At 42.8% G+C, this 27,508-nt stretch overlaps 1 protein-coding gene across 1 annotated transcript; it reads left to right on the forward strand.

Moving 5' to 3' along the window:
- The first annotated feature begins 425 nt into the window (after positions 1-425).
- Positions 426-27,508, forward strand: mapk12a (mitogen-activated protein kinase 12a). The gene is made up of 12 exons (XM_036977612.1): positions 426-746; positions 21,351-21,480; positions 21,869-21,927; positions 22,158-22,269; positions 22,394-22,423; positions 22,505-22,552; positions 25,273-25,387; positions 25,736-25,807; positions 26,074-26,153; positions 26,242-26,320; positions 26,485-26,658; positions 27,129-27,508. The coding sequence occupies exons 1-12, from the start codon at positions 628-630 to the stop codon at positions 27,194-27,196; spliced, it is 1,086 nt and encodes a 361-aa protein (XP_036833507.1). The 5' UTR covers positions 426-627; the 3' UTR covers positions 27,197-27,508.

Here is a 27,508-nt window from a genome sequence, read left to right on the forward strand (position 1 = left end):
TACACACAGCATTGCGATTCTCTCAAACCAACCTCAGAGCACTGGGAGGAATGTCTGTACTGTACTGTGTCTCCTTAGTGTACAGGTCCCAGCAAGCCCTGAACACAGTAGGTACTCTACATCTCAACATGCCCAAGGCAGAAAGCCACATAGGGACGAGTAGCAACAACAAGCAGGCCTGTAACAATTAATCTTACACACAGTCATACTTGTATTCGATCCTTGTTGTATACCATTGGATCATCTTCCAGGTGATCTAATAATAGGAATTGATTAGGGTGCTTTCTTGACAATCTATTCTACGGTGCAGAGTTATTTATCGAAATAGAACTCATACATCACTAATCAGCACTTGTATTGTGCACCCAGCATGGGTCTACATATGCATGTCCCTTTTTAGTTAGTGGCTGTCTTGTCACACTACACTTCATGAGACTCGGGAGTGGCTGTGCTGTGGTTGACCCCAGGCGGCATCTTATAGCTGCGCAAGCTGCGCGTTCGACGCGCTGCGCATTCGGTGACGAGAATGAATTCAAGAACACATAGGTAGGACAATGGGTGTGTAAACGAAACTGGGGAATCACTTCTTGGAACACGTACTAGATTTGTTAGATCGGGTCAAGTAAGATGTCGAGCCGGACCAGACCTGGCTACTGTCGCCAGGACGTGAACAAAACCACCTGGGAGGTACCGGAGCGGTACAGGGATCTAAAACAGGTGGGGACAGGGGCGTACGGTACAGTCTGGTAAGTGTCGTGGCAACTGGGGTGGGAAGATATGTCAGGCTAACGTTACGTGCTTTGTTGCACTTTGACATAGCTTGGTACAGGGCTCTCCAACACTGTTCCTGGAGAGCTACAGTTCCGTTGTTTTTCACTCTAACCCTAATCTAGCGCACCTGATTTACTGAATGTTTAGTTTTTCGCAGTAGAACAAAACGAGAGAAAAGCTATAGCTTCTCTCGAGTTTCACACAAAAGAGGGCCACTTCCTTGTTTAAGGGACACATTTAATTTCTATCATATCAACCCATTTAGAAATTTCACTGCCTTTGGATTTCTGACTAGCCTCCCTGGTCTTTGCAATAGACCTACACATGTAATGTATGTCTGTAGAATGACAATCTATGATACAGCCCAAATAAAGCGTGTATTCTTATTACATACTTCAAAAGTGTACATAATCAAAAACGAAGAGAAACAGATGTGCTTTAAATCATTTGCGCATTGCCGTTGTACTCTAGACACAATACCTTTGTGTGGCTCACAGCATGAGGTCGTTACATTGTTATCAATGATTAACTCTGGGCGTATTCAGAGTTGTGTTGGCTGGCTGAATGGTTTTTGCAATTTGGGATCCTTGGGACGCCCTTAGTTACCCCTATTGAAGTTTCTATTTAAAATTGTAAGGGTAAAATGCGCTGCATGGTAATTCCGACGTATGCATTTACGGTGATATGGCCTCTGCAGAAGTCAGGGCATTCACACTTCTTGCGCTTCTCCGAGCAGCACAGAGCTGTTGTGAAGAAGGTTGTCATAATGGTGAGTTTGTGTTTATACACTCCCGCCCTCACCTACATCAACCAATCATGTAATTGCGGAGCAACACTATTGCGCGAGATGCCTGCCAAATGGTTGAACATACGTATCGTTAGGATCGTAAGAAAAGCCATGCGTGAAACAAACGTTTTTAATAAAATATTTTGATATTTATTCTCTCAACATCTTGCCAAAGTATGTTTTGTAGGAGGGGTTAATATGAATTTTAAATAATTTGACACAATTTATATGAATCGGGTCATGCACTTATGGACTTTGAAATTAACAAGAGAGAGGTTAAACGTCGGCTAAATCTGACATAAGCTTATTTCCACACTTTCCAATAACTGTTGCAGTGGTCTTAGTCTCCATATATAGGCTCTTACATAGGCTTTGGGGGTGACCAGTGAAATATACCTGCTGGAGCGCATGCTATGGGTGGGTGCTGCTATGGTGGCCAGTGAGCTGAGGGGCTTTACCTAGCAAAGACTTATAGATGGCCTGAAGCCAGTGGGTTTGGTGACGAATATGAAGTGAGGGCCAGCCAATGAGAGCATACAGGTCGCAGTGGTGGGTAGTATACGGGGCTTTGGTGACAAAACAGATGGCACTGTGATATACTGCATCCAATTTGCTCAGTAGAGTATTGGAGGCTATTTTATAAATGACATCGCTGAAGTCTAGGATCAGTAGGATAGTCAGTTTTACGAGGGTATGTTTGGCAGCATGAGTGAAGGATGCTTTGTTGCGAAATAGGAAACCGATTCTAGATTTCATTTTGGATTGGAGATGCTTAATGTGAGTCTGGAAGTAGAGTTTATAGTCTAACCAGACACCTAGGTATTTGTAATTGTCCACATATTCTAAGTCAGAACCGTCCAGAGTAGGAATGCTTGACGGGCGGGCATGTGCGGGCAGCGATCAGTTGAAGAGCATGCGTTTTGTTTTACTTTATTTAAGAGCAGTTGGAGGCCACGGAAGGAGAGTTGTATGGCATTGAATCTCGTCTGGAGGTTAGCTAACACAGTGTCCAAAGAAGGGCTAGAAGTATACAGAATAGTGTCGTCGGCATAGAGGTGGATCGGAGAATCACCAGCAGCAAGAGCAACATCATTGATGTATACAGAGAAAAGAGTCAGCCCGAGAATTGAACCCTGTGGCACCCCCATAGAGACTGCTAGAGGTAGGGACAACAGGCCCTCCGATTTGACACACTGAACTCTGTCTGAGAAGTAGTTGGTGAACCAGGCGAGGCAGTCATTTGAGAAATCAAGGCTGTTGAGTCTGCCAATAAGAATGTGGTGATTGACAGAGCCGAAAGCTTTGGTCAGGTTGATGAATACGGCTGCACATTATTGTCTTTTATCGATGGCGTTATGATATCGTTTAGGACCTTAAGCATGGCTGAGGTGCACCCATTGAACAGGGTAGTAATAAGGGTTGCAACAATTTCGGCAGATAAGTTTAGAAAGAGAGGGTCCAGATTGTCTGTCCGAGCTGATTTGTAGGGGTCCAGATTTTGCAACTCGTTCAGAACATCAGCTATCTGGATTTGGGTGAAGGAGAAATGGGGGCGGTTTGGGCAAGTTGCTGTGGGGGGTGCAGGGCTGTTGACCAGGGTAGGGGTAGCCAGGTGGAAAGCATGGCCAGCCATAGAAAAATGCTTATCTTGGATTTATCGGTGGTGACAGTGTTTCCTAGCCTCAGTGCAGTGGGCAGCTGGAGGAGGTGCTCTTATTCTCCATGGACTTTAGTGTCCCAGAACTTTTGGGAGTTTGTGCTACATTTTGCAAATTTCTGTTTGAAAAAGCTAGCCTTTGCTTTCCTAACTGCCTGTGTATATTGGTTCCTGACTTCCCTGAAAAGTTGCATATCGCAGTGGCTCTTCAATGCTAATGCAGTACGCCACGTTTTTGTGCTGGTCAAGGGCAGTCAGGTCTGGAGTGAACCAAGGGCTATATCTGTTCCTGGTTCAACATTTTTTGAATGGGGCATTATTATGGCGAGGAAAGCACTTTTAAAGATTAACCAGGCATCCTCTACTGACGGAATGAGGTCAATATCCTTCCAGGATACCCAGGCCAGGTCGATTAGAAAGGCCTTATAGCTAAAGTGTTTTAGCGAGCGTTTGACAGTGATGAGGGGTGGTCGTTTAACCGCAGACCCATTACGGGCGCAGTCAATGAGGCAGTGATCACTGAGATCCTGGTTGAAGACAGCAGAGGTGTATTTAGAGGGCAGGTTGGTCAGGATGATATCTATGATGGTGCCCGTGTTTACAGATTTGGGTTTGTACCTGGTAGGTTCATTGATACTTTGTGTGAGATTGAGGGCTTCTATCTTAGATTGTAGGACGGCCGGGGTGTTAAGCATGTCCCAGTTTAGGTCACCTAACAGTACGAGCTCTGAAGATAGATGGGGGCCAATCAATTCACATATGGTGTCCAGGGCACAGCTGGGGGCAGAAGGTGGCCTATAACAAGCGGCAACGGTGAGAGACTTGTTTCTGGGAAGGTGGATTTTTAGAAGTAGAAGCTTGAATTGTTTGGGCACAGACCTGGATAGTATGACAGAACTCTGCAGGCTGTCTCTGCAGTAGATTGCAACTCCGCCCCCTTTGGCAGTTCTATCTTGTCTGAAAATTTTATAGTTAGGGATGGAAATTCCAGGATTTTCGGTGACCTTCCTATGCCAGGATTCAGACACGAGTGTGCTAAAGCAGTGAGTAAAACATACTTAGGGAGGAGGCTTCTAATGTTAATATGCATGAAACCAAGGCTTTTACGGTTACAGAAGTCAACAAATGAGAGTGCCTGGGGAATGTGAGTGGAGCTAGGCGCTGCAGGGCCTGGATTAACCTCTACATCACCAGAGGAACAGAGGAGGAGTAGGGTAAGGGTACGGCTAAAGAGCTGGTCGTCTAGTGCGTTGGGAACAGAGATGAAAAGGAACAGGTTTCTGGGCACGGAAGAATATATTCAGGGCATAATGTGCAGACAAGGGTATGGTAGGATGTGAATACAGTGGAGGTAAACCTAGGCATTGAGTGACGATGAGAGAGCTTTTGTCTCTGGAGACATCATTTAGAGCAGGTGAGGTCACTGCATGTGTGGGAGGTGAAACAAAAGGGCTAGCTAAGGCATATTGAGCAGGGATGGAGTCTATACAGTGAAATAAGACAATAATCTCTAACCAAAACAGCAATGGACAAGACATATTGACATTAGTGAGAGGCATGCGTAGCCGAGTGATCAAAGGGACCAGTGGGAGGCTAGGCGAGCTGGAGACAAGGCGATTCAGCCAGCTAGCAGGCCGGGGCTAGCAGAAGGGCCTTTGGGAGTAGTCTGTTGTAGCCCCCTCGGATGGTTACGTTGGCAGGGCTCCGTGTAGGCAGTAAAAGGGTCCAGGCCAATTGGCACAATTAGGTATTGTAGCCCAAGAAATTGGGTGATTGTCCTCTTCAGCTAACAGTCCGATATGCTCTAGACAGCTAGCAGGCTAGCGGATGGGTCTTCAGGGGACGTCGCGACGGAGGAGCCGGTTGAAACCCCTCGGGCGGATTACGTCGGTAGACCAGTGATGGTGGAATCGATGGACCTCTTAAGTTACCCGGGAGATGGGCCTAGCACGAGGCTAGTTCCAGGCTCACTGGTGCTTGCTTCTGGACAGAGACGTTAGCCATGGGGTTGCCACTCGGATAGCAGCTATCTAGTTGCGATGATCCAGATGAAAAGGTTCAGAGCTTGCGGTAGGAAACTGGAGATGTGGAGAAAGAGCAGTCCGGTATGCTCTGGGTTGAAATGCGCTGTGCAGGCTGGCAGGACAGACTAAGGTTAGCTGATGACCGCTAGCCGTGGCTAACTGACTAGTAGCTAGTTAGCTGGCTAGCTTCTGTTTGGGGTTCCGGTTCTAAAGTATAGAAAATAGCAGATCCATACCACATTGGGTGAGGCGGGTTGCAGGAGTGTATGTTGAAACTGAGGTTAATAATATAAAAATATATATACACAGGACACGACAAGACGAAGACAAAGACGGCTGAACTGCTGCGCCATCTTGGAAGAATGTTGAAGAACTTATGATCTCCATGCAGCACCACAGCACCATTCGCCTTCGGAAAAGCACTCCTCAGCCTCAGAAGATGCCCTTCTGGAGGCATGCAGCCATAGAGCCAATTTGCCTACTAGCCAAGTAAAGTGCAGAGCATGCGTAATGCGTGCAACTCATCATTCCAACATATTTGAACATTTAATTCATCCTTCATTCAGTATGTCATCCATACAGTCATTTGTCTGAGTTGCAATAGGAACTAAATCAAAGAGAATAGAACAGTCTTATCCATTTGTTTGTTATCACTTCAAGTAAATGTTTAATTTAGGCATATCCAAATACAACATAGGCCATCAACTTGGAGGCATTGCCATTCAGGCTATTATTTTGGGTACTGGTGTCTTGCAGATTCATTTTAGAACTCTATTTGTGTTTTATAACTGTTTTTATTACAGGGCTCCGCTTAACTAGAGACCTTAGCTCACAGGCCTCTAATTATAGCTTCCTAATAGATTTTTAACAAAATACTTGAAAAAGCACATGCAGTGGCTGATAGGGACAACAGATCTGGCAATAAGAATTGGCCATGGATAGTTTTGACCATTTGGGGCCCCTTGGTTATTTCGCTTAGGACAGGTTATAGCCAACACTTAATCAATATTTTGTTTTGTCTCATTTATGGTTATAGCCTCTGTGATGGGGTTGTGCAATGCAAATGGCTATAACAAGCCTACACACAGAGTGGAATGCACAATACAACAGTCAAAATGCCTAATATAAGGCCTACAGTCCGTGCTCCCAAATACTAGAAAAAGTGTGATTCATTAGGTTACATGATCACCACAGTAGCCACACACGGCTATAAAAAAATTAATTGTGCAATTATATGGCTATTAAATAAGACACAACAGCATGACAGAATAAGCCTAGCCTACAACATTAATATTTTTTATTTTGCCGCCCAGGCAGTTATTCTAGACAAGGCTCTTCTGTGTCTTTCATTCTCAGACAAGTCATTTGCTGAAGGTCCAAGCATATACTACGCCATCTACTGGTATAACGTTGTTATTTAATGCAGTTCGAAAACAAGCTCAATACTTTTATTTTGGAAATGAAACCGGAAGCTGCAAAGCATCTCTAACGTCTGGGCTAGAGTTACTTGATTGACTAGCTAACTTCGATTAGCTACGTTCGGTTCGTCCTTTGCAGATGCCACATAAGTATAAAAATATATGTAACCAAGTAAAGGGAGACTTAAAATAAGAGTTGAATATGTAAATGTTAATTCATAGTCATAACATAAGGTTTGTAAGTTTACAGATCTAATTTAATGCTTACATTTCATGTTTCACGCATGGCTTTTCCAAACAATTTCCGTATGGATTTTCTTACAATCCTAATGACACATACATTTAACCTCCACATTGTTACAACATTTCAGAGGCGCCCAGCGATGTGGTACGGAGCTCAATTTGTAATTGGCACGTCTCCAGAGGATTCGCAATTGCGTCAAACAATCCATAAGGCGCCTCCGACCACATTTTCAGATCAAGCATAAATTGTCTCTTAGTGTAGGGAATGGACTTCCCAAGGATCCCCTGATAGTACTAATTCTGGGTGAATGCCAATTTGTAGCACATGATCAACTCAGTGTTCCAAAGGTTGCTTTTACACAGGCAATTCTGATATTTTTATCCACTAATTGTTATTTGGACCAATGACGTCAGAACTTCTCACGTCAGATATTTTTCAGATCTGATCCGATTGGTCAAAGACATTAGTAAAGAAGATATCCATCCTCTTTCCTACTTTTGAAAATGGTCAAAGTTAATCGAGGAGAGGCGGAGAGAAGGAAAGTGGACGAAAATGTGCTTGTATGAAATGAGACCTTTTTTAAATAATTTGGTGTCATGATTCGGAAAGGTAAGATAGCTATCAAAAATGACAAGCTACTATGTGGGAAATTGTAGGTGGCTTGTTTCAGCTCATTGTATCATGTTATTGATACCATAACTGAGAGGTTGCACTTTTCTTGCACATTTGATCTTACACGGCCTAGTGCATTTTAGAGTTGAAGAACACCAACTGCAGATACACATGCTTGTTTTTGTGCATCAGAAAATACTAAATAAAATGAAGAATCATTTTGACAGGTGACAGGCATATTATTTTATGACAGTTCTACAGTCTCCATCAGAGGCCCAGGCTTTTTGCATAGATGGCAAAAGCTCTCATTTCTGGACTGTAACATTGTAAGATTGTGCCATCCATGGGACTTGATATACATTGATTGGTAGGTTACACTATATTTAGATACTTAAAATACTGCCTGATACACCGTTGCTAGTTTTCTCCATACTCAATAAATGGTGAAACACTATTTGTTATGGTGTTCTTTATTCAAATGTATAAGCATGTCAAAGGACAAAAATAGTACAAAATACCAGAAATGTAAGTACCTGATGATAGACACAAGGAAGCACATTAGATGTGCAGGACAACAGTATGTTGATGGCTGTAGATTCATGATTCGCCTGTTAGCATGGAAATAACTATAAATTAGCAGGGAGCTAATGCGACCATTACAATTAGAGCATGCTAACTCACTCTTACTGCAATAACATACACAAGCACATCCCAGATTGCGCCCAGGTACCACACACATATACAGTGGGGAGAACAAGTATTTGATACACTACCGATTTTGCAGTTTTTCCAACTTACAAAGCATGTAGAGGTCTGTAATTTTTATCATAGGTACACTTCAACTGTGAGAGACGGAATCTAAAACAATAATCCAGAAAATCACAATGTATAATTTTTAAGTAATTAATTTGCATTTTATGACATAAGTATTTGATCACCTACCAACCAGTAAGAATTCCGGCTCTCACAGACCTGTTAGTTTTTCTTTAAGAAGCCCTCCTGTTCTCCACTCATTGCCTGTATTAACTGCACCTGTTTGAACTCGTTACCTGTATAAAAGACACCTGTCCACACACTCAATGAAACAGACTCCAATCTCTCCACAATGGCCAAGACCAGGGAGCTGTGTAAGGACATCAGGGATAAAATTGTAGACCTGCACAAGGCTGGGATGGGCTACAGGACAATAGGCAAGCAGCTTGGTGAGAAGACAACAACTGTTGGCGCAATTTTTAGAAAATGGAAGAAGTTCAAGATGACGGTCAATCACCCTCGGTCTGGGGTTCCATGTAAGATCTCACGTCGTGGGGCATCAATGATCATGAGGAAGGTGAGGGATCAGCCCAGAACTACACGGGACCTGGTCAATGACCTGAAGAGAGCTGGAACCACAGTCTCAAAGAAAACCATTAGAAACACACTACGCCGTCATGGATTAAAATCCTGCAGCGCATGCAAAGTCCCCCTGCTCAAGCCAGCGCATGTCCAGGCCCGTCTGAAGTTTGCCAATGACCATCTGGATGGTCCAGAGGAGGAATGGGAGAAAGTCATGTGGTCCGATGAGACAACAATAGAGCTTTTTGGTCTAAACTCCACTCACCGTGTTTGGTGGAAGAAGAAGGATGAGTAAAACTCCAAGAACACCATCCCAACCGTGAAGCATGGAGGTGTAAACATTCTTTGGGGATGCTTTCCTGCTAAGGGGACAGGACGACTGCACTGTATTGAGGGGAGGATGGATGGGACCATGTATCACGAGATCTTGGCCAACAACCTCCTTCCCTCAGTATGAGCATTGAAGATGGGTCGTGGCTGGGTCTTCCAGCATGACAACGACCTGAAACACACAGCCAGGGCAACTAAGGAGTGGCTCCGTAAGAAGCATCTCAAGGTCCTGGAGTGGCCTAGCCAGTCTCCAGACCTGAACCCAATAGAAAATCTTTGGAGGGAGCTGAAAGTCCGTATTGCCCAGCGACAGCCCCGAAACCTGAAGGATCTGGAGAAGGTCTGTATGGAGGAGTGGGCCAAAATCCCTGCTGCAGTGTGTGCAAACCTGGTCAAGAACTACAGGAAACGTATGATCTCTGTAATTGCAAACAAAGGTTTCTGTACCAAATATTAAGTTCTGCTTTTCTGATGTATCAAATACTTATGTCATGCAATAAAATGCAAATGAATTACTTAAAAATCCTACAATGTGATTTTCTGGATTTTTGTTTTAGATTCTGTCTCTCAGTTGAAGTGTACCTATGATAAAAATTACAGACCTCTACATGCTTTGTAAGTAGGAAAACAAATACTTGTTCTCCCCACTGTATATGATCCAAGATGGCGTAGCAGTCAGACGTGTTTGTCTTGTCCAATCTTGTCCCATGTAAATAGTCGGTCTCATATATTTAATCTCACTTTCCACCTATGATCTAAATATACTTTCCTGCAACCCGCCCCACCCAATGTGGTACGGATCTGCTATTTTTATACATTATAACTGGAACCTCCATCAGGTGCTAACTAGCTAGTAGTCACTGTTAGCCACGGCTAGCGGTCTTCACCTTTAGCTCGGTCAATACCTGCCAGTCTGCACAGCGCAATATTGGACTGCTTTTCTCCACCACATCACCGTATTCCTGCTGCAAGCTCTGGGCCATTACACAGGATCATCGTAGCTAGCTAGCTGCAATCGAGTGGCTTCAACTGACTTAACGCCTCTGTCCCGAAGCGAGCACCAGTTAGACTTGAGCTAGCTTCGAGCTAGGCCCATCTCCAGGCTAGCCGAAGAGGTATGCCTGCTAATTCGTGGGCTACAATACCTCTTTTGCCAATTGGCCTGGACCCTTTATTGCCGACACGGAACCCTACCGATCCATCACGACTGGTCTGCCAAGGTAATCGTCTGTGGTCTCAACGGGCTTTTCCGTTGTGTTGTCACCGAAGACCCAACTGCTAGCGCCGGCCCGCTAGCTTTCTGAACGCCGTGCCTCCCACTCGCCTAGCATAGTAACGACTACCGAACAGCTCCTGGACTAACCTACAGTGCCTTGCGAAAGTATTCGGCCCCCTTGAACTTTGCGACCTTTTGCCACATTTCAGGCTTCAAACATAAAGATATGAAACTGTATTTTTTTGTGAAGAATCAACAACAAGTGGGACACAATCATGAAGTGGAACGACATTTATTGGATATTTCAAACTTTTTAAACAAATCAAAAACTGAAAAATTGGGCCCCTTTGATTCAGCCCCTTTACTTTCAGTGCAGCAAACTCTCTCCAGAAGTTCAGTGAGGATCTCTGAATGATCCAATGTTGACCTAAATGACTAATGATGATAAATACAATCCACCTGTGTGTAATCAAGTCTCCGTATAAATGCACCTGCACTGTGATAGTCTCAGAGGTCCGTTAAAAGCGCAGCGAGCATCATGAAGAACAAGGAACACACCAGGCAGGTCCGAGATACTGTTGTGAAGAAGTTTAAAGCCGGATTTGGATACAAAAAGATTTCCCAAGCTTTAAACATCCCAAGGAGCACTGTGCAAGCGATAATATTGAAATGGAAGGAGTATCAGACCACTGCAAATCTACCAAGACCTGGCCGTCCCTCTAAACTTTCTGCTCATACAAGGAGAAGACTGATCAGAGATGCAGCCAAGAGGCCCATGATCACTCTGGATGAACTGCAGAGATCTACAGCTGAGGTGGGAGACTCTGTCCATAGGACAACAATCAGTTGTATATTGCACAAATCTGGCCTTTATGGAAGAGTGGCAAGAAGAAAGCCATTTCTTAAAGATATCCATAAAAAGTGTTGTTTAAAGTTTGCCACAAGCCACCTGGGAGACACACCAAACATGTGGAAGAAGGTGCTCTGGTCAGACGAAACCAAAATTGAACTTTTTGGCAACAATGCAAAACGTTATGTTTGGCGTAAAAGCAACACAGCTGAACACACCATCCCCACTGTCAAACATGGTGGTGGCAGCATCATGGTTTGGGCCTGCTTTTCTTTAGCAGGGACAGGGAAGATGGTTCAAATTGATGGGAAGATGGATGGAGCCAAATACAGGACCATTCTGGAAGAAAACCTGATGGAGTCTGCAAAAGACCTGAGACTGGGACGGAGATTTGTCTTCCAACAAGACAATGATCCAAAACATAAAGCAAAATCTACAATGGAATGGTTCAAAAATAAACATATCCAGGTGTTAGAATGGCCAAGTCAAAGTCCAGACCTGAATCCAATCGAGAATCTGTGGAAAGAACTGAAAACTGCTGTTCACAAATGCTCTCCATCCAACCTCACTGAGCTCGAGCTGTTTTGCAAGGAGGAATGGGAAAACATTTCAGTCTCTCGATGTGCAAAACTGATAGAAACATACCCCAAGCGACTTACAGCTGTAATCGCAGCAAAAGGTGGTGCTACAAAGTATTAACTTAAGGGGGCTGAATAATTTTGCACGCCCAATTTTTCAGTTTTTGATTTGTTAAAAAAGTTTGAAATATCCAATAAATGTCGTTCCACTTCATGATTGTGTCCCACTTGTTGTTGATTCTTCACAAAAAAAATACAGTTTTATATCTTTATGTTTGAAGCCTGAAATGTGGCAAAAGGTCGCAAAGTTCAAGGGGGCCGAATACTTTCACAAGGCACTGTATTTCTGCTCATTGGACCCTATGATCACTCGGCCACACATGCCTCTCTCTAATGTCAATATGCCTTGTCTTCTGCTGTTTTGTTTAGTTATCGTTTTATTTCACTGTAGTGCCCCTTGTCCAGCTCAACATGCCGCAGATAGCTCTTTTGTCACACACCCCACACATGGGGAGACCTCACCTGGCTTAGTTGGCGCCTCCAGATATGCAAGCTCTCTCATCGTCACTCAGCTCTTATAACCTTTAGCCGTACCCTTATTCTACTCCTCCTCTGGTGATGTAGAGGTTAACCCTGGCCCTGTAGCCCCCAGCATCACACCTATTCCACAGGTGCTCTCATATCGGAAGCCTCCTCCCTAAATGTGTTTTATTCACTGCTTTAGCACACTCTGCCAACCCTGATGTCCTAGCCATGTCAGAATCCTGGCTTAGGAAGGCCACCAAAAATTCTGAAATTTCCATCCCTAACTAAAACATTTTCCGTCAAGATAGAACTGCCAAAGGGGGCGGAGTTAGCCTGCAGAGTTCTGTCATACTATCCAGGTCTGTGCCCAAACAATTCGAGTTTCTACTTTTAAAAATCCACCTTCCCAGAAATAAGTCTCTCACTGTTGCTGCTTGTTATAGACCCCCCTCAGCCCCCAGCTGTGCCCTGGACAGCATATGTGAATTGATTGCCCATCTATATCTTCAGAGTTCGTACTGTTAGGTGACCTAAACTGGGATATGTTTAGAACCTCGGCCATCCTACAATCTAAGCTAGATGCCCTCAATCTCACACAAATTATCAAGGAACCTAACAGGCACAACCCTAAATCAGTAAACATGGACACCCTCATGGATATCATCCTGACCAACTTGCCCTCTAAATACACCTCTGCTGTTGTTCTTTAAAAGTGCTTTCCTCACCATCTTAAATAAGCATGCCCCATTCAAAAAATGTAGAACCAGGAACAGATATAGCCCTTGGTTCACTCCACACTTGACTGCCCTTGACCAGCACAAAAACGTGGCGTACTGCATTAGCATCAAATAGCCCCCGCGATATGCAACTTTACAGGGAAGTCAGGAACCAATATACACAGTCATTTAGGAAAGCTGAGGCTAGCTTTTTAAAACAGAAATTTGCATCCTGTAGCACTAATTACAAAACGTTTTGGGTCACTGTAAAGTCCATGGAGAATAAGAGCACCTCTTCCAGCTGCCCACTGCATTGAGGCTAAGAAGTACAGTCACCACCGATAGGTCTACGATAATCGAGAATTTCAATAAGCATTTTTCTACGGCTTTCCACATGACTAACCCTACCCCGGCCAACAGCTCTGCAGGATCGGTGTACAGTGCATTCGGAAAGTACTCAGACACCTTGATATTTTCCACATTTTGTTACGTTACAGCCTCATTCTAAAATGGGTTAAAATATATATATACCTTCAGCAATCTATACACAATAGCCAATAATAACAAAGTCGAAAACGGGTTTTTAGAAATACATAAGTATTCAGACCCTTTGCTATGAGACTCGAAATTGAGTTCAGGTCCATTCTGTTTCCATTGATCATCTTTGAGATGTTTCTACAACTTGATTGGAGTCCACCTATGGTAAATTCAATTGATTGGACATGATTTGGAAAGACACACACCTGTTTATATAAAGGTCCCACAGTTGACAGTGCAGGTCGGAGCAAAAACCAAGCCATGAGATTGAAGGAATTGTCCGTAGAGCTCAGAGACAGGATTGTGTCGAGGCACAGATCTGGGAAATGGTACCAAAATATGTCTGCAGCATTGAATGTCCCCAAGAACACAGTGGCCTCAATCATTCTTTTGGAACCACCAAGACTCTTCCAAGTGCTGGCTGCCCGGCCAAACTGAGCAATCAGGGGAGAAGAGACTTGGTCAGGGAGGTGACCAAGAACCCGATGGTCACTCTTGACAGAATTCTAGAGGTCCTCTGTGGAGATGGGAGAACCTTCCAGAAGGACAACCATCTGAAGCACTCCACCAATGAGGTCTTTATGGTAGACAAGCCAGACTGAAGCCACTCCTCAGTAAGAGGCACATGACAGCCTGCTTGGAGTTTGACAAAAGCCACCTAAAGACTGACACCATGAGAAACAAGATTCTCTGGTCTGATTAAACCAAGATTGAAGTCTTTAGCCTGAATGCCAAGCGTCACGTCTGGAGGAAACCTGGCACCATTCCTACAGTGAAGCATGGTGGTGGTAGCATCATGCTGTGGGGATGTTTTTCAGCTGCAGGGATTGGGAAACTAGTCAGGATCTGAGCAAAGTACAGAAAGATCCTTGATGAAAACCTGCTCCAAAGTGCTCAGGATCTCAGACTGGGGGCGAAGGTTCACCTTCAAAGCACACAGTCAAGACAACGCAGGAGTGGCTTCGGGACAAGTCTCTGAATGTCCTTGAGTGGCCCAGACTTCAACCTGATCAAACATCTCTGGAGAGACCTGAAAATAGCTGTACAGCAACGCTCCCCATTCAACCTGACAGAGCTTGAGATGATCTGCAGAGAGGAATAAGAGAAACTCCCCAAATAAAGATGTGCCAAGCTTGTAGCTTCATACCCAAGAAGACTTGAGGCTGTAATCACTGCCAAAGGTGCTTAAACAAAGTACTGAGGAAAGGGTCTGTTTTTGCCTTGTCATTATGGGGTATTGTGTGTAGATTGATAAGGGAATACATCTTTTTAATCAATTTTAGAATAAGGTTGTAACAAAATGTGGAAAAAGTCAAGGGGTCTGAATACTTTCCAAACACTTTAGATACATGCGCACATCAGGACATGTACATAGTAAATATGAAAATAGAATACAGTATTTCAGAACGTGCGATTTCCCCCTATCTGCAAGCATGACCAATGGCATAACACTTTGACATCTGACTTGAACCAACCAATTAGAATACATAAACATGAAATACATATTTCTGCAGTGTCTAGTGGAAACGTAACCAACCCTGTTTGTTCTTCATGAAACGTACATTATGGAAAACATCTCGCACTAAGTCATAGTTATAGAATAATGACTGGATTGGCAAGATTTTGGCACTGTCAACCTTTAGAATGTTAGTAGTTACAATCAATTATATCACCTAAATGTACTCACATTTACTGAACATTTAGTATTTGAAACACAAACATTCATTGCCCTACTGCTTTTTCTATAATCCTACAGCCTCTTTCTCATTCTCCATACTTTATACTCCAATGCATTCGATATTATGCATGCCCACCATGGTGTTGGGCAGCTGCTATTTGAGAACTCATCTGGTTTAGAAATCAAACTGAAATTAAACTGATCTTATTGCAGAGCACATTGTACACCTGTTTTTTAGAGAAGATTGTATTGCAAGGTATGCTATATGTGTAGGCTATTCCACATATATTGGCTAATATGCATATCTCGTTTTTAAACCTCCATTCTAGCATACAGTAACTTATGACACATCTTTATCTGCATGTTTTTATTTGGGTTTCTATGCAAATTAAATGATTGAATGTTTCTTTAAGCCTTCAGCTAGTTACTTGAAATTAGACAATCATGCCAAAACATTATTCAAAATTGAATTCACTGACAGATAACTAATGAAAAACTAGCTTCCTGAACAGGCACATTGACGTTAACAGCAAATTTGTTTAGAACTGTGTGTTTACAGCTGGCTAGGCTAGTCAACTGTAACAGGCTAGCTTTCAATAAATTAGCTAAACGGTCAACGGCGTTACCTCTTCATATGATCAAGACCATTCCTATTGCATACTACATATTTAAAGTGTACTCGAAAACAGATATTTATATTTTTTCAGTCTTTGGGAGTTGACAGCAGATCACGATTTAATGTGAGGCTGTTTACATCTTAGAAGCAGGCCATTGGCTGCCTTCATCACGAGGGGTATGTACGGAAGTTCTGATTGGTTTCAAGTGTAGAAGTTCCCAAATTTGAAAAATACTATTTTTCTAAGAAAATGTGTAAGAATTAAAGGTGCCAACAATGTTGTCATATAAAAAATGTAAAAAACATGCTCCTCCCTCGACGTAGATAATTGACATAATTGAAGCCACGAAAGTTCAAGGCTGACCACAGTCCTGCATGTATTGTTTGCAGAAAACATAATTCCTCATTATAGTGAATTGAAAATTGGCAATCTTCATGTAAGTAATTGTTTTCCCCGAAGACAATCATAGTACCAATAATTGCTTCTAATACACCAGATGTAAGTCATTGAGCCAATTATACAATTTTAAAAATCGCACACATAAGTAGTTATAAGGATAATTTAGTTGATAATAGCAGCCTGCAGTACCCAGGTTGTCCTTCAACTGGAGTTAGCCTGCAACGTCACTTCTTGGAGTAGCTCAAACTGCGCATTAATTTGGCTTCAAGAGAGTTTTCACATAGTGTCACATGATCGATGGCTTTGTCTTTCATATATACAGTAACATGTTCTATTACAAAGAAGCATAGAACAATGAGATAGTACAATGAGACATATTCGACTGAATGTATAAAGAATGTATAAATATGAAGCATCCGCTTGGCGTTTCCACTCACTACCAAATATGGTAGTGAGTGGAATGGAACAAGATGGATTTTGGCCAACATTCTGCACATTTTCTCATCGATGAAACATTTGATCTCAATGCAGTTTTCTGTTCCCAAAACCAGAATCTATTATGAACAAAGTGGACAAAAGTTTTAAAAATCGCGTTGTTTAGGAGTGCAAAGTCGAATTTAGCATTGCTTTCTAGGTTTGAGTGAGAAATAGTGTATTGTAGCCCTGCTACCGCCAGAGGGCGTTATTATTCTTTACATCTTTTGTAATTTTTGTCAATTTCAAAATTAGAAAATACCTAAGGACTATAGACTAATGGGTTGTTATAATGTGTTAGTCTATTTAAAAATCAAATCACATTTTATTCATCACATGCGTAAACAACAGATGTGGACTAACAGGGAAATGCTTACTTACGTGCCCTTCCCAACAAAGCAGAGAGAATATAGAGAAATAATAGAAAAGTAAAACCCATAATAATTATAAAAAGTAATACTAGATAATAGATACATAGTGAGTAACAATAACTTTCCTATATACAAGGAGTATTAGTACCAAGTCGATTAGCAGGGTTACGAGGTAATTGAAGTAGGTATGTACATATGCATACATGTACATACATGTGAATTGTTAGATACTACTGCACTGTTGGAGTTAGGAACACAAGAATTTCGCCACACCTGCAATAACATCTGCTAAATATGTGTATGTGACCAATACAATGATTTGATAACTATGATTAAAGTGAAAGATGGTAAACAGTAGCAGCAGAATATTCACTGTAATGAGTCAAAGTTAGTGCAAAAAGGGTCAATGCAGATAGTCCTGGTAGCTATTTGGTTAGCTATTTATCAGCCTTATGGCTTGGCGTTAGAAGCTGTTCATGTTACCGCTTGCCGTGCGGTAGCTGAGAGAACAGTCTGACTTAGGTGGCGGAAGTCTTCTGACACCGCCTGCTATAGAGGTCCTGGATGGCAGAGAGCTCGGCCCCAGTGATGTACTGGGCTGTCCACACTACTCTCTGTAGCGCCTCGTGGTCGGATGCCAAGCAGTTGCCCTACCAAGCAGTGATGCAGCCAGTCAAGATGCTCTCAATGGTACAGCTGTATAACTTTTTGAGGATCTGTGAGCCTGCCAAATTTTTTCAACCTCCTGAGGGGGAAGAGAAATTGTTGTCATCTCTTTACAACTGTGTTGGTGTGTTTGGACCATGATAGATCCCGAGTGAATGTGGACACTGAGGAACTTGAAGCCCGCAACCCGCTCCACTACAGTCCTGTTGATGTAAATTTGGGGAGTGCTTGGCCTTCCATTTCCTGTAGTCCACAATCAGCTCCTTTGTCTTGCTGATGTTGAGGGAGATGTTGTTGTCCTGGCACCATACTGCCAGGTCTCTGACCTTCCTATAGGCTGTCTCATCGTTGTCGGGAATCGGGCCTACCACCTGTGTGTGATCTGCGGCCACGCTTTCGTGGGTGAACAGAAAGTACAGTAGTGGACTAAGCACACACCCGTGAGGGGCCCCTGTTTAAAAAAAAATTTTTTACCTTTATTTAACTAGGCAAGTCAGTTAAGAACAAATTATTATTTTCAATGACGGCCTAGGAACAGTGGGTTAACTGCCTGTTCAGGGGCAGAACGACAGATTTGTACCTTGTCAGCTCGGGGGTTTGAACTTGCAACCTTCCGGTTACTAGTCCAACGCTCTAACCACTAGGCTACCCTGTTAAGGGTCAGCCTAGTGGATGTGTTGTTGCCTACCCTCACCACCTGTGGGCATCCCATCAGGAAGTCCAGGATCAAGTTGCAGAGGGAGATGTTCAGTCCCAGGGTCCTTAGCTTAGTGATGCTTATGGAAACTGAGCTGTAGTCATTGAACAGCATTCTCACGTAGGTGTTCCTTTTGTCCAAGTGGGAAAGGGCAGGGTGGAGTGCAATAGAGATTGCTTCATCTCTGGATCTGTTGGGGCGGTATGCAAATTGGAGTGGGTCCAGGCTTTATGGGATGATGGTGTTGATGTGAGCCATGACCAGCCTTTCAAAACATTTCATGGCTACAGATACGAGTACTACAGTGCGATAGACATTTAAACAAGTTACTATGGCGTTCTTGGATACATGGACTATGGTGGTCTGTTTGAAACATGTAAGACACTTGCCAGCTTGTCGGCGCATGCTCTGAGTATGCGTCCTGGTAATCTGTCTGGCTCTGCGGTCTTGTGAATGGTAACCTGTTTAAAGGTCATACTCACATCGGTTACAGAGAGTGTGATCACACAGTCATCCAGAACAGCTGGTTCTCTCACACATAATTCAGTGTTGCTTGGCTCGACACAAGCATAGAAGGCATTTAGCTAGTCTCTTAGGCTTGTGTCACTGGGCTGCTCATGGCTGGGGTTCCCCGTGATAGTTTGCAAGCCCTGCCACATCCGACGAGCATCAATCAGTGTAGTAGAATTCGATATTAGTCCTGTTATGAAGCTTTGCCTGTTTGAAGGTTCGTCGGAGGGCCTAGCAGGATTTCTTATACACGTACAGGTTAGTGTCTCGCTCCTTGAAAGCGGCAGCTCTAACTCAGTGCGGATGTTGCCTGTAATCAATGGCTTCTGGTTGGCATATGTACGTATATTCACTGTGTGGACGATGTTGTCAATGCACTTATTAATGAAGCTGGTGACTGATGTGGTAAACTCCTCAACGCCATCGGATGAGTCCCGGAACATATTCCAGTCTGTGCTAGAGAAAATGTGCTGTAGCTTATCATCTGCTTCATCTGACCATTTCCGTATTCAGCTTTGACTTCTTGTTTGAGTGTTTGCTTGTAAGCAGGAATCAGGAGGATCGAGTTATGGTCAGAGGAGGACGAGGGAGAGCTTTGTATGTGTCTCTTTGTGTAGCCAAAAGGTGTTGTAGAGTTTTTTTCACCTCTAGTTGCAAAAGTGACATGCTGGTAGAAATGAGGTAAAACGGTTTTCAGTTTCCCTGCATTAAAATCACCGGCCACTACGACCTTTGCCTCTGAATGAGCATTTTCTTGTTTGCTTATGGCCCTATACAGTTCCTTGAGTGCGGTCTTAGTGCCAGCATCAGTTTGTGATGGTAAATAAAATATAATGGATGAAAATTCTTCGTAAATAGAAGGGTCTACAGCTTATCATGAGGTATTCTAACTCAGGCGAGCAGAACCTCAAGACTTCCTTAATATTAGAGCTTGCACACCAGCTAACAAAGAGACACACACCACTTCCCTTGAGCTTACCTGACGCTGCGGTTCTGTCCTGCCGATGCATAGAAAAACCAGCTAGAATATTATCGATGTCCTTGTTCAGCCAAGTTTCAGAGAAACATAGGATATTACAGTTCTTCAGATCCCTTTGACAGGACAGTCTCGAACAGAGCTCGTGTACATTGACCAATAGAACAGAGCTTGTGTACATTGACCATTAGAACAGAGCTCGTGTACATTGACCAATCGAACAGAGGGTAGAGGTGGATTATTTACTCCCCTCCATAGTTTCATCAGGGTACCCGCACTTCGACCTCTATACCTGTATCTTTCTCTTCAGGTTGTCTGGGATTAGGGCCTGATCCGGGGCTAACAGTATGTCCTGTGCTGCCGACTCGTTGAGGTAGAAATCTTCATCCAAATCGAGGTTAGGGCTGAGCTAAAGCAGTGTTTGTGAGTCAAGGGCGGATCCCGAAAATGGTTGTTCTTACAAAAACATCTGCAAAGTCCGAATGGTTTGAGCTACAAACTATTATGACCCATCTATGAAAAGCTGAAACTCTTACGGATATGCACTGTTTTTCTCTATGATGCTCACAAGCCACACGAGTCGTTAGAAGGTAAGAAGTTATTCTACATAGAAGATCATAGGAAATCACAGGACATAGTGTCTATAATACTGTAATAAGCTCACAGTGTCTGTCACAAACTCCAAACTCTACACAATTGTCACTGACTAGTTGGATATTAATTTCCCACTAAGCAAACAATTTCAGGCTTTTGCTTGGCAGACCTGTCACGTCTACTCCTGCTCCTCCTCTCTGGCACTCGTTGTCACCAGTTTACTCATCATTACGCACACCTGCCACCATCGTTACGAGCACCTGCGCTTCATGAGACTCACCTGGACTCCATTACCTTCCTGATTTCCTCCCCTATATCTGTCATTCCCTTTGGTTCTTTCCCCAGGCATTATTGATTCTGTTCCTGTGTTTTATGTTGGTACGCTACTCGTGGTTCAGTTATTATTAAATTCACTCCCTGTACTTGCTTCCTGACTCCTAGCATACACGCTACAAGACCTTTTTTGTTTATTGACATTTTTCAATAAAATCCATGAATTTAAATGTTCATGTCAAATAGTTTTGTGTTCTACTTGTAACCCTGGTTGTCCGCAAAAGAAAATGATAAAACAGAAAGTAGAGAATTCCAGCTTTTTCACTGTGGGAGGCCTGGGACCAATGGAGTTGAAACAGAAATAACCTGATTCCGCGTTTGTATAGGACTCAAAGCTAAAATGTATGTTTTAAATAACTATTTGAGAACCAGAGGACCTTGTACCACTCTTCCTCTCTCCTTCCATCTCACCCTCATCTCCATGTCCATCTCTAGCTCTGCGGTGGACTTCAGGACAGGCACCAAGGTGGCCATCAAGAAGCTCCACAGGCCCTTCCAGTCTGAGCTCTTTGCTAAGAGGGCCTATCGGGAGCTGAGGCTGCTCAAACACATGAAACATGAAAATGTAAGACTTGCAAGCCAAAAGTCCGAAATCAACCCTTATCCCATTTAATTGCACTACTTTAGTCCTTAAGGGTTGCAGTCCTCAAGGTTTTTTTGCATCCTGAGTGACACTTAGTAATTGCAAGCAAGTAGCCTAAGTGATTGCCTTGGGTAATCCACTCCACACACAGTCTCTGATTAAATGGCAAGATGAAAACCAGAGATGCTCCCGAAGACCAGAGTTATGCAAACCTTCCCTAAAAACACTAGGCTTATCAGCAATATACTGTAAGCTAGGCTTATAGGGTGTTTGTTTCTTACTGTATCTCCCCTCCAACTGCTATGTAATAACCTGATCAAAACCTAATATAAGTTGTTTATTTTTTTCCTCATTCTCTCTCTGGGGTTAGGTGATTGGCCTTGTGGATGTATTCACTGCTGACCTCTCCTTAGACAGATTCCATGATTTGTGAGTACACTTTTGTTTTAAAAAAAATATTTGGTCACGAACTTCAAGTAAACAAAAATGGAAGTTGGAGACACAATATCCACATTCCATACCACTGGATGTTTAGCAAAGTCAAAGTTCCATCTTTCCTCTCCATGTTGGTTGGTCATTGCGAAGATATATAGACATTTAGTCTCTCTATGACTCTCTCTGTCTCTCACGCTCTCGTGCTCTCTCTTGCTCTCGCTCAGCTATCTGGTGATGCCTTTCATGGGAACCGATCTGGGGAAGTTGATGAAGTTACAGCAGCTCTCAGAGGACAAAGTACAGTTCCTGGTCTATCAGATGCTGAAAGGACTCAAGGTGTGTCTCAGTCACACACAATCTCATAAATACTTCTATACAGTACATGCATGAATATAAATATGTGTACACTCTGATATTGTATGTTATTGATGGAAGTGCCTGTTGTATTCTTTTATTACAGTATATCCATTCTGCTGGCATAATTCATAGGGTAAGTGAATCTCCTTTTTCCTGTGTGTGTTTGTGTGTGTGTGGCTCCTCAAAATGACCCGCTGAATGTTTGTATCTGCAGGACCTCAAACCAGGGAATCTGGCCGTTAATCAGGAATGTGAGCTCAAGGTACCCAGTCACACACCCAGTGCTCTGAGATCCTATAACATATCATATGAATTGGATTCATAACATATCATATGAATTGGATTTGTAACATATCATATGAATTGGATTTGTAACATATCATACGAATTGGAGTCGTAACATATCATACGAATTGGAGTTGTAACATATCATACGAATTGGATTCGTAACATATCATACGAATTGGAGTCGTAACATATCATACGAATTGGAGTCGTAACATATCATACGAATTGGAGTCGTAACATATCATACGAATTGGAGTCGTAACATATCATATGAATTGGATTCATAACATATCATATGAATTGGATTCATAACATATCATATGAATTGGATTTGTAACATATCATATGAATTGGATTCATAACATATCATATGAATTGGATTCATAACATATCATATGAATTGGATTCATAACATATCATATGAATTGGATTTGTAACATATCATACGAATTGGATTCGTAACATATCATACGAATTGGAGTCGTAACATATCATACGAATTGGAGTCGTAACATATCATACGAATTGGAGTCGTAACATATCATACGAATTGGAGTCGTAACATATCATACGAATTGGAGTCGTAACATGTCATACGAATTGGAGTCGTAACATATCATACGAATTGGAGTCGTAACATATCATACGAATTGGAGTCGTAACATATCATACGAATTGGAGTCGTAACATATCATACGAATTGGAGTCGTAACATGTCATACGAATTGGAGTCGTAACATATCATACGAATTGGAGTCGTAACATATCATACGAATTGGAGTCGTAACATATCATACGAATTGCACACAAAAAAACAGGGACAACTTTTGGCTCGTGAGCACCACTTTCAAAACTACTGGCTGAAAGAGGGCATCTTTAATAGCCTTCGCACAGACCAACAAACAACATTTCTCTCCGTTGACTTTGTTGTAATGGTTTGATGCCTGAGCACAGTTTTGCAGCAATAATAACTTCCATAGTATTTTGTAGTGTTATAGCTGTTATGATGTAGATACAACGGTATGGTGCAGTCATGAACTGCTATTTTGAAGGATGTTTTACTTATGATTGTGATACATTTGAAGTCGGAAGTTTACATACACCTAAGCCAAATACATTTAAACCCAGTTTTTCACAATTCCTTACATTTAATCCTAGTAAAAAATTCCTTGTCTTAGGTCTGTTAGGATCACCACTTTATTTTAATGTGAAATATCAGAATAATAGTAGAGAGAGTGATTTATTTCAGCTTTCATTTCTTTCATCACATTCCCAGTGGGTCAGAAGTTTGCATACACTCAATTAGTATTTGGTAGTATTGCCTTTAAATTGTTTAACTCGGGTCCATTCCTCCTGACAGAGCTGGTGTAACTGAGTTCAGTTTGTAGGCCTCCTTGCTCGCACACGCTTTTTCAGTTCTGCCCACAAATGTTCTATAGGATTGAGGTCAGGACTTTGTGATGGCCACTCCAATACCTTGACTTTGTTTTCCTTAAGCCATTTTTCCACAACTTTGGAAGTATGCTTGGGGTCATTGTCCATTTGGAAGACCCATTTGCGACCAAGCTTTAACTTCCTGACTGATGTCTTGAGATGTTGCTTCAATATACCCACATCATTTTCCATCCTCATGATGCCATCTATTTTGTGAAGTGCACCAGTCCCTCCTGCAGCAAAGCACCCTCACAACATGATGCTGCCACCCCCGTGCTTCACGGTTGGGATGGTGTTCTTCGGCTTGCAAGCATCCCCTTTTTCCTCCAAACATAACGATGGTCATTATGGCCAAACAGTTCTATTTTTTTGTATCATCAGACCAGAGGACATTTCTCCAAAAAGTATGATCTTTGTCCCCATGTGCAGTTGCAAACCGTAGTCTGGCTTTTTTTATGGCAGTTTTGGAGCAGTGGCTTCTTCCTTGCTGAGCGGCCTTTCAGGTTATGTCGATATAGGACTCGTTTTACTGTGGATATAGATACTTTTGTGCCTGTTTCCTCCAGCATCTTCACAAGGTCCTTTGCTGTTGTTCTGGGATTGATTTGCACTTTTCGCACCAAAGTTCATCTCTAGGAAACAGAATGTGTCTCCTTCCTGAGCGGTATGACGGCTGCGTGGTCCCATGGTGTTTATACTTGTGTACTATTGTTTGTACAGATGAATGTGGTACCTTCAGTTGTTTGGAAATGGCTCCCAAGGATGAACCACACTTGTGGAGGTTTACATTTTGTTTTCTGAGGTCTTGGCTGATTTCTTTTGATTTTCCCATGTGTCAAGCAAAGAGGCACTGAGTTAGCCTATCAGAAGCTTCTAAAGCCATGACATAATTTTCTGGAATTTTCCAAGCTGTTTAAAGGCACAGTTAACTTAGTGTATGTAAACTTCTGACCCACTGGAATTGTGATACTGTGAATTATAAGTGAAATAATCTGTCTGTAAACAATTGTTGTAAAAATTACTTGTGTCATGCACAAAGTAGATGTCCTAACCGACTTGCCAAAACTCTAGTTTGTTAACAAGAAATTTGTGGAGTGGTTGAAAAATGAGTTTTAATGACTCCAACCAAAGTGTATGTAAACTTCTGACTTCAACTGTATGTGGTTGTTTTACCTACATTGGTTGAATGCAGAGAGCATCATCAGAATGACTAAAATGCTAATGTAATGTCCAGTAATAATAAGAGTGTGTCTGTGTCAGATCCTGGACTTTGGGTTGGCGCGGCAGGCGGACAGTGAGATGACAGGCTACGTGGTGACCCGCTGGTACAGAGCCCCTGAGGTTATCCTCAGCTGGATGCACTACACCCAGACTGGTCAGCAGAACACCACCCTAACACTCCTCTTAACTGGTCCAGGATCAGATGTGTTGTTAAGTCGCTGATAGTTTAGGCTAATACTGGAATACAGACAACAGATCCTGGATCAGCTTTTTAACAAGGCTGTAAATTCATCTGAGTGGTCTACATAGATGACAGAGTCAACTGAATGCGTTAAAGCCTATGGAGACTGGTAGATTGTCCACAAGGTAGTGCTCAAGCCTGTATTTTCTGCCTAGTGATGAATGCCCTTCAACATGGTTCTACCAGATTTAAACACCAACCATGTAAATGGAGGTCCTTTCTATCAGTTAACAGTATTCTCTTCCTTTCCTCTCTTCTCAGTGGACATCTGGTCTGTGGGCTGCATCATGGCAGAGATGCTGTCAGGGAAACCACTGTTCAAAGGCAATGACCGTATCCTGATCTGACCTGCCAATGAACCCTCCTATCCACGGTTGCACAATACACATATGAAACTCTATTACTGTGGTTAATGTTGTTTATGTTGGAATCATACTTGCTTCCATTCTTACTTTTCGGTTTGACTGACTAGAACTAGATTATAACCTTATCATGGCCAGGTGGATTTGTTTCACTTTCACACTAGACGCAATGTATTTCCCGATGAGGATGTGTTCAGTATGTAGTTTGACCTTTGAACCTTGACCTGTGGAGCACAGACCTGGATCAGCTGACTGAGATCATGAAGGTCACAGGGACACCCACTCAGGAGTTCATCACCAAACTGCAGTCTCAGGATGTGAGTCATGTACTTACATGCCAAACACATACTATAGGTCTACATGCACACAGGCCTTGATTAAATAGGTTGACGTTCTCTTTCTCAGGCTAAAAACTATGTCAAAAGCCTTCCCAAAGTGCAAAAAAAAGACCTTCAGGCACTCTTTTCCACAGTCAACCCACAGGGTAAGACCATCACCATGTCATGTATAGTGGATCTGCAGTATCTCATCGTCATGACTACTGTTCCTATGTCTGCTGTCTGTATCCCTCTGTTTAGATGTGTCCATCCAATTTCACTTTAAATGAAATTTGACTTGATTCTACATCTCCCTTCCCGTCATCTCCAGCGGTGACAGTTATAGAGCGCATGCTGCTGCTGGACCCAGAGAGCAGGGTGACGGCAGCAGCAGCCCTCGCCCTGCCATACTTCTCAGAGTTCAGGGAGCCAGAAGAGGAGACCGAGGCCCAGCCATACGACCACTCTGTAGACAACTCTGACCTGCCTCTGGAGCAGTGGAAACGTAAGGAGGAGGGGATGGCTAGGACAGAACCCACGGTGTATTCATTAGGCTCCAAATGGAAGATTATGTACTGAAACAGGGAGGGTTACCCGGACTTGTCCATTCGAAGCGCTCGTTTTCTGTTGCAAAACGTTTTGCTACTGTGTGTCTTAATGAATATGATCCCAGGACAGAGGTGAGGAGGTGTCAATAGGGACCTGTTTGTTTTCATTGGTTAACATTATAACATTAAACTACTATTTAAGGCATTTTTGAAAGATATCCAGACAAGTTCTGGGGTGGTATGACAGAGTCAGGCCTCTCTGGAATAGGGACTTACTTTTGATGTGTTGCTGATGGATTTTACAATGAGCTACCTCAATATGCATATTTTCACAATTTCCTTCTCTTCCATGAATTTCAATGATAACCTTCTCTATGTAAACACTGTTATGTATCTGTCTTCTCTTTCTCCTTCTGTTTGTTTACAGGTCACACGTTCACAGAGATCCTGTCTTTCCAGCCCATAGTGGTAGAGTCCAGGGAAACCGCACTGTAAGATGAAGCGTCACACAAGGGAAAACAACCCCCCCCCCCCCCACCATTTTTACAAGTGTGTCATCCTCTGTTCAATCATCATTCTCAGTCCATTGTGTGTGTGTGTGTGTGTGGGGGGGGGGGGGGGGGGGGGGGGGGAAGAGTCCTCCTCTTGTGTGTAGTTTTTCAGCCATTTTCACACCAATGTGTTGTTACCTCCTGTATAAAGCCCATATTCAACTGAAATTCTAGGATGTTTCCTTGTGTGTGTGTGTGTGTACCTGTGTAGTCTAAACATTTGTCTGTAACCACTACTGATCTTTCCTAAACCTTG

Source organism: Oncorhynchus mykiss, chromosome 1 (genome assembly GCF_013265735.2).
Source record: "Oncorhynchus mykiss isolate Arlee chromosome 1, USDA_OmykA_1.1, whole genome shotgun sequence".
Lineage (NCBI taxonomy): Eukaryota > Metazoa > Chordata > Actinopteri > Salmoniformes > Salmonidae > Oncorhynchus > Oncorhynchus mykiss.

Bases quoted from the DNA above. Each gene is read 5' to 3' on its own strand.
- mapk12a (XM_036977612.1), top strand. From the start codon at position 628: ATGTCGAGCCGGACCAGACCTGGCTACTGTCGCCAGGACGTGAACAAA. The intron at 25,388-25,735 runs GTCAGCAGAACA...CTCTCTTCTCAG, and splicing joins GATGCACTACACCCAGACTG to TGGACATCTGGTCTGTGGGC. The intron at 26,321-26,484 runs GTAAGACCATCA...CGTCATCTCCAG, and splicing joins TTCCACAGTCAACCCACAGG to CGGTGACAGTTATAGAGCGC.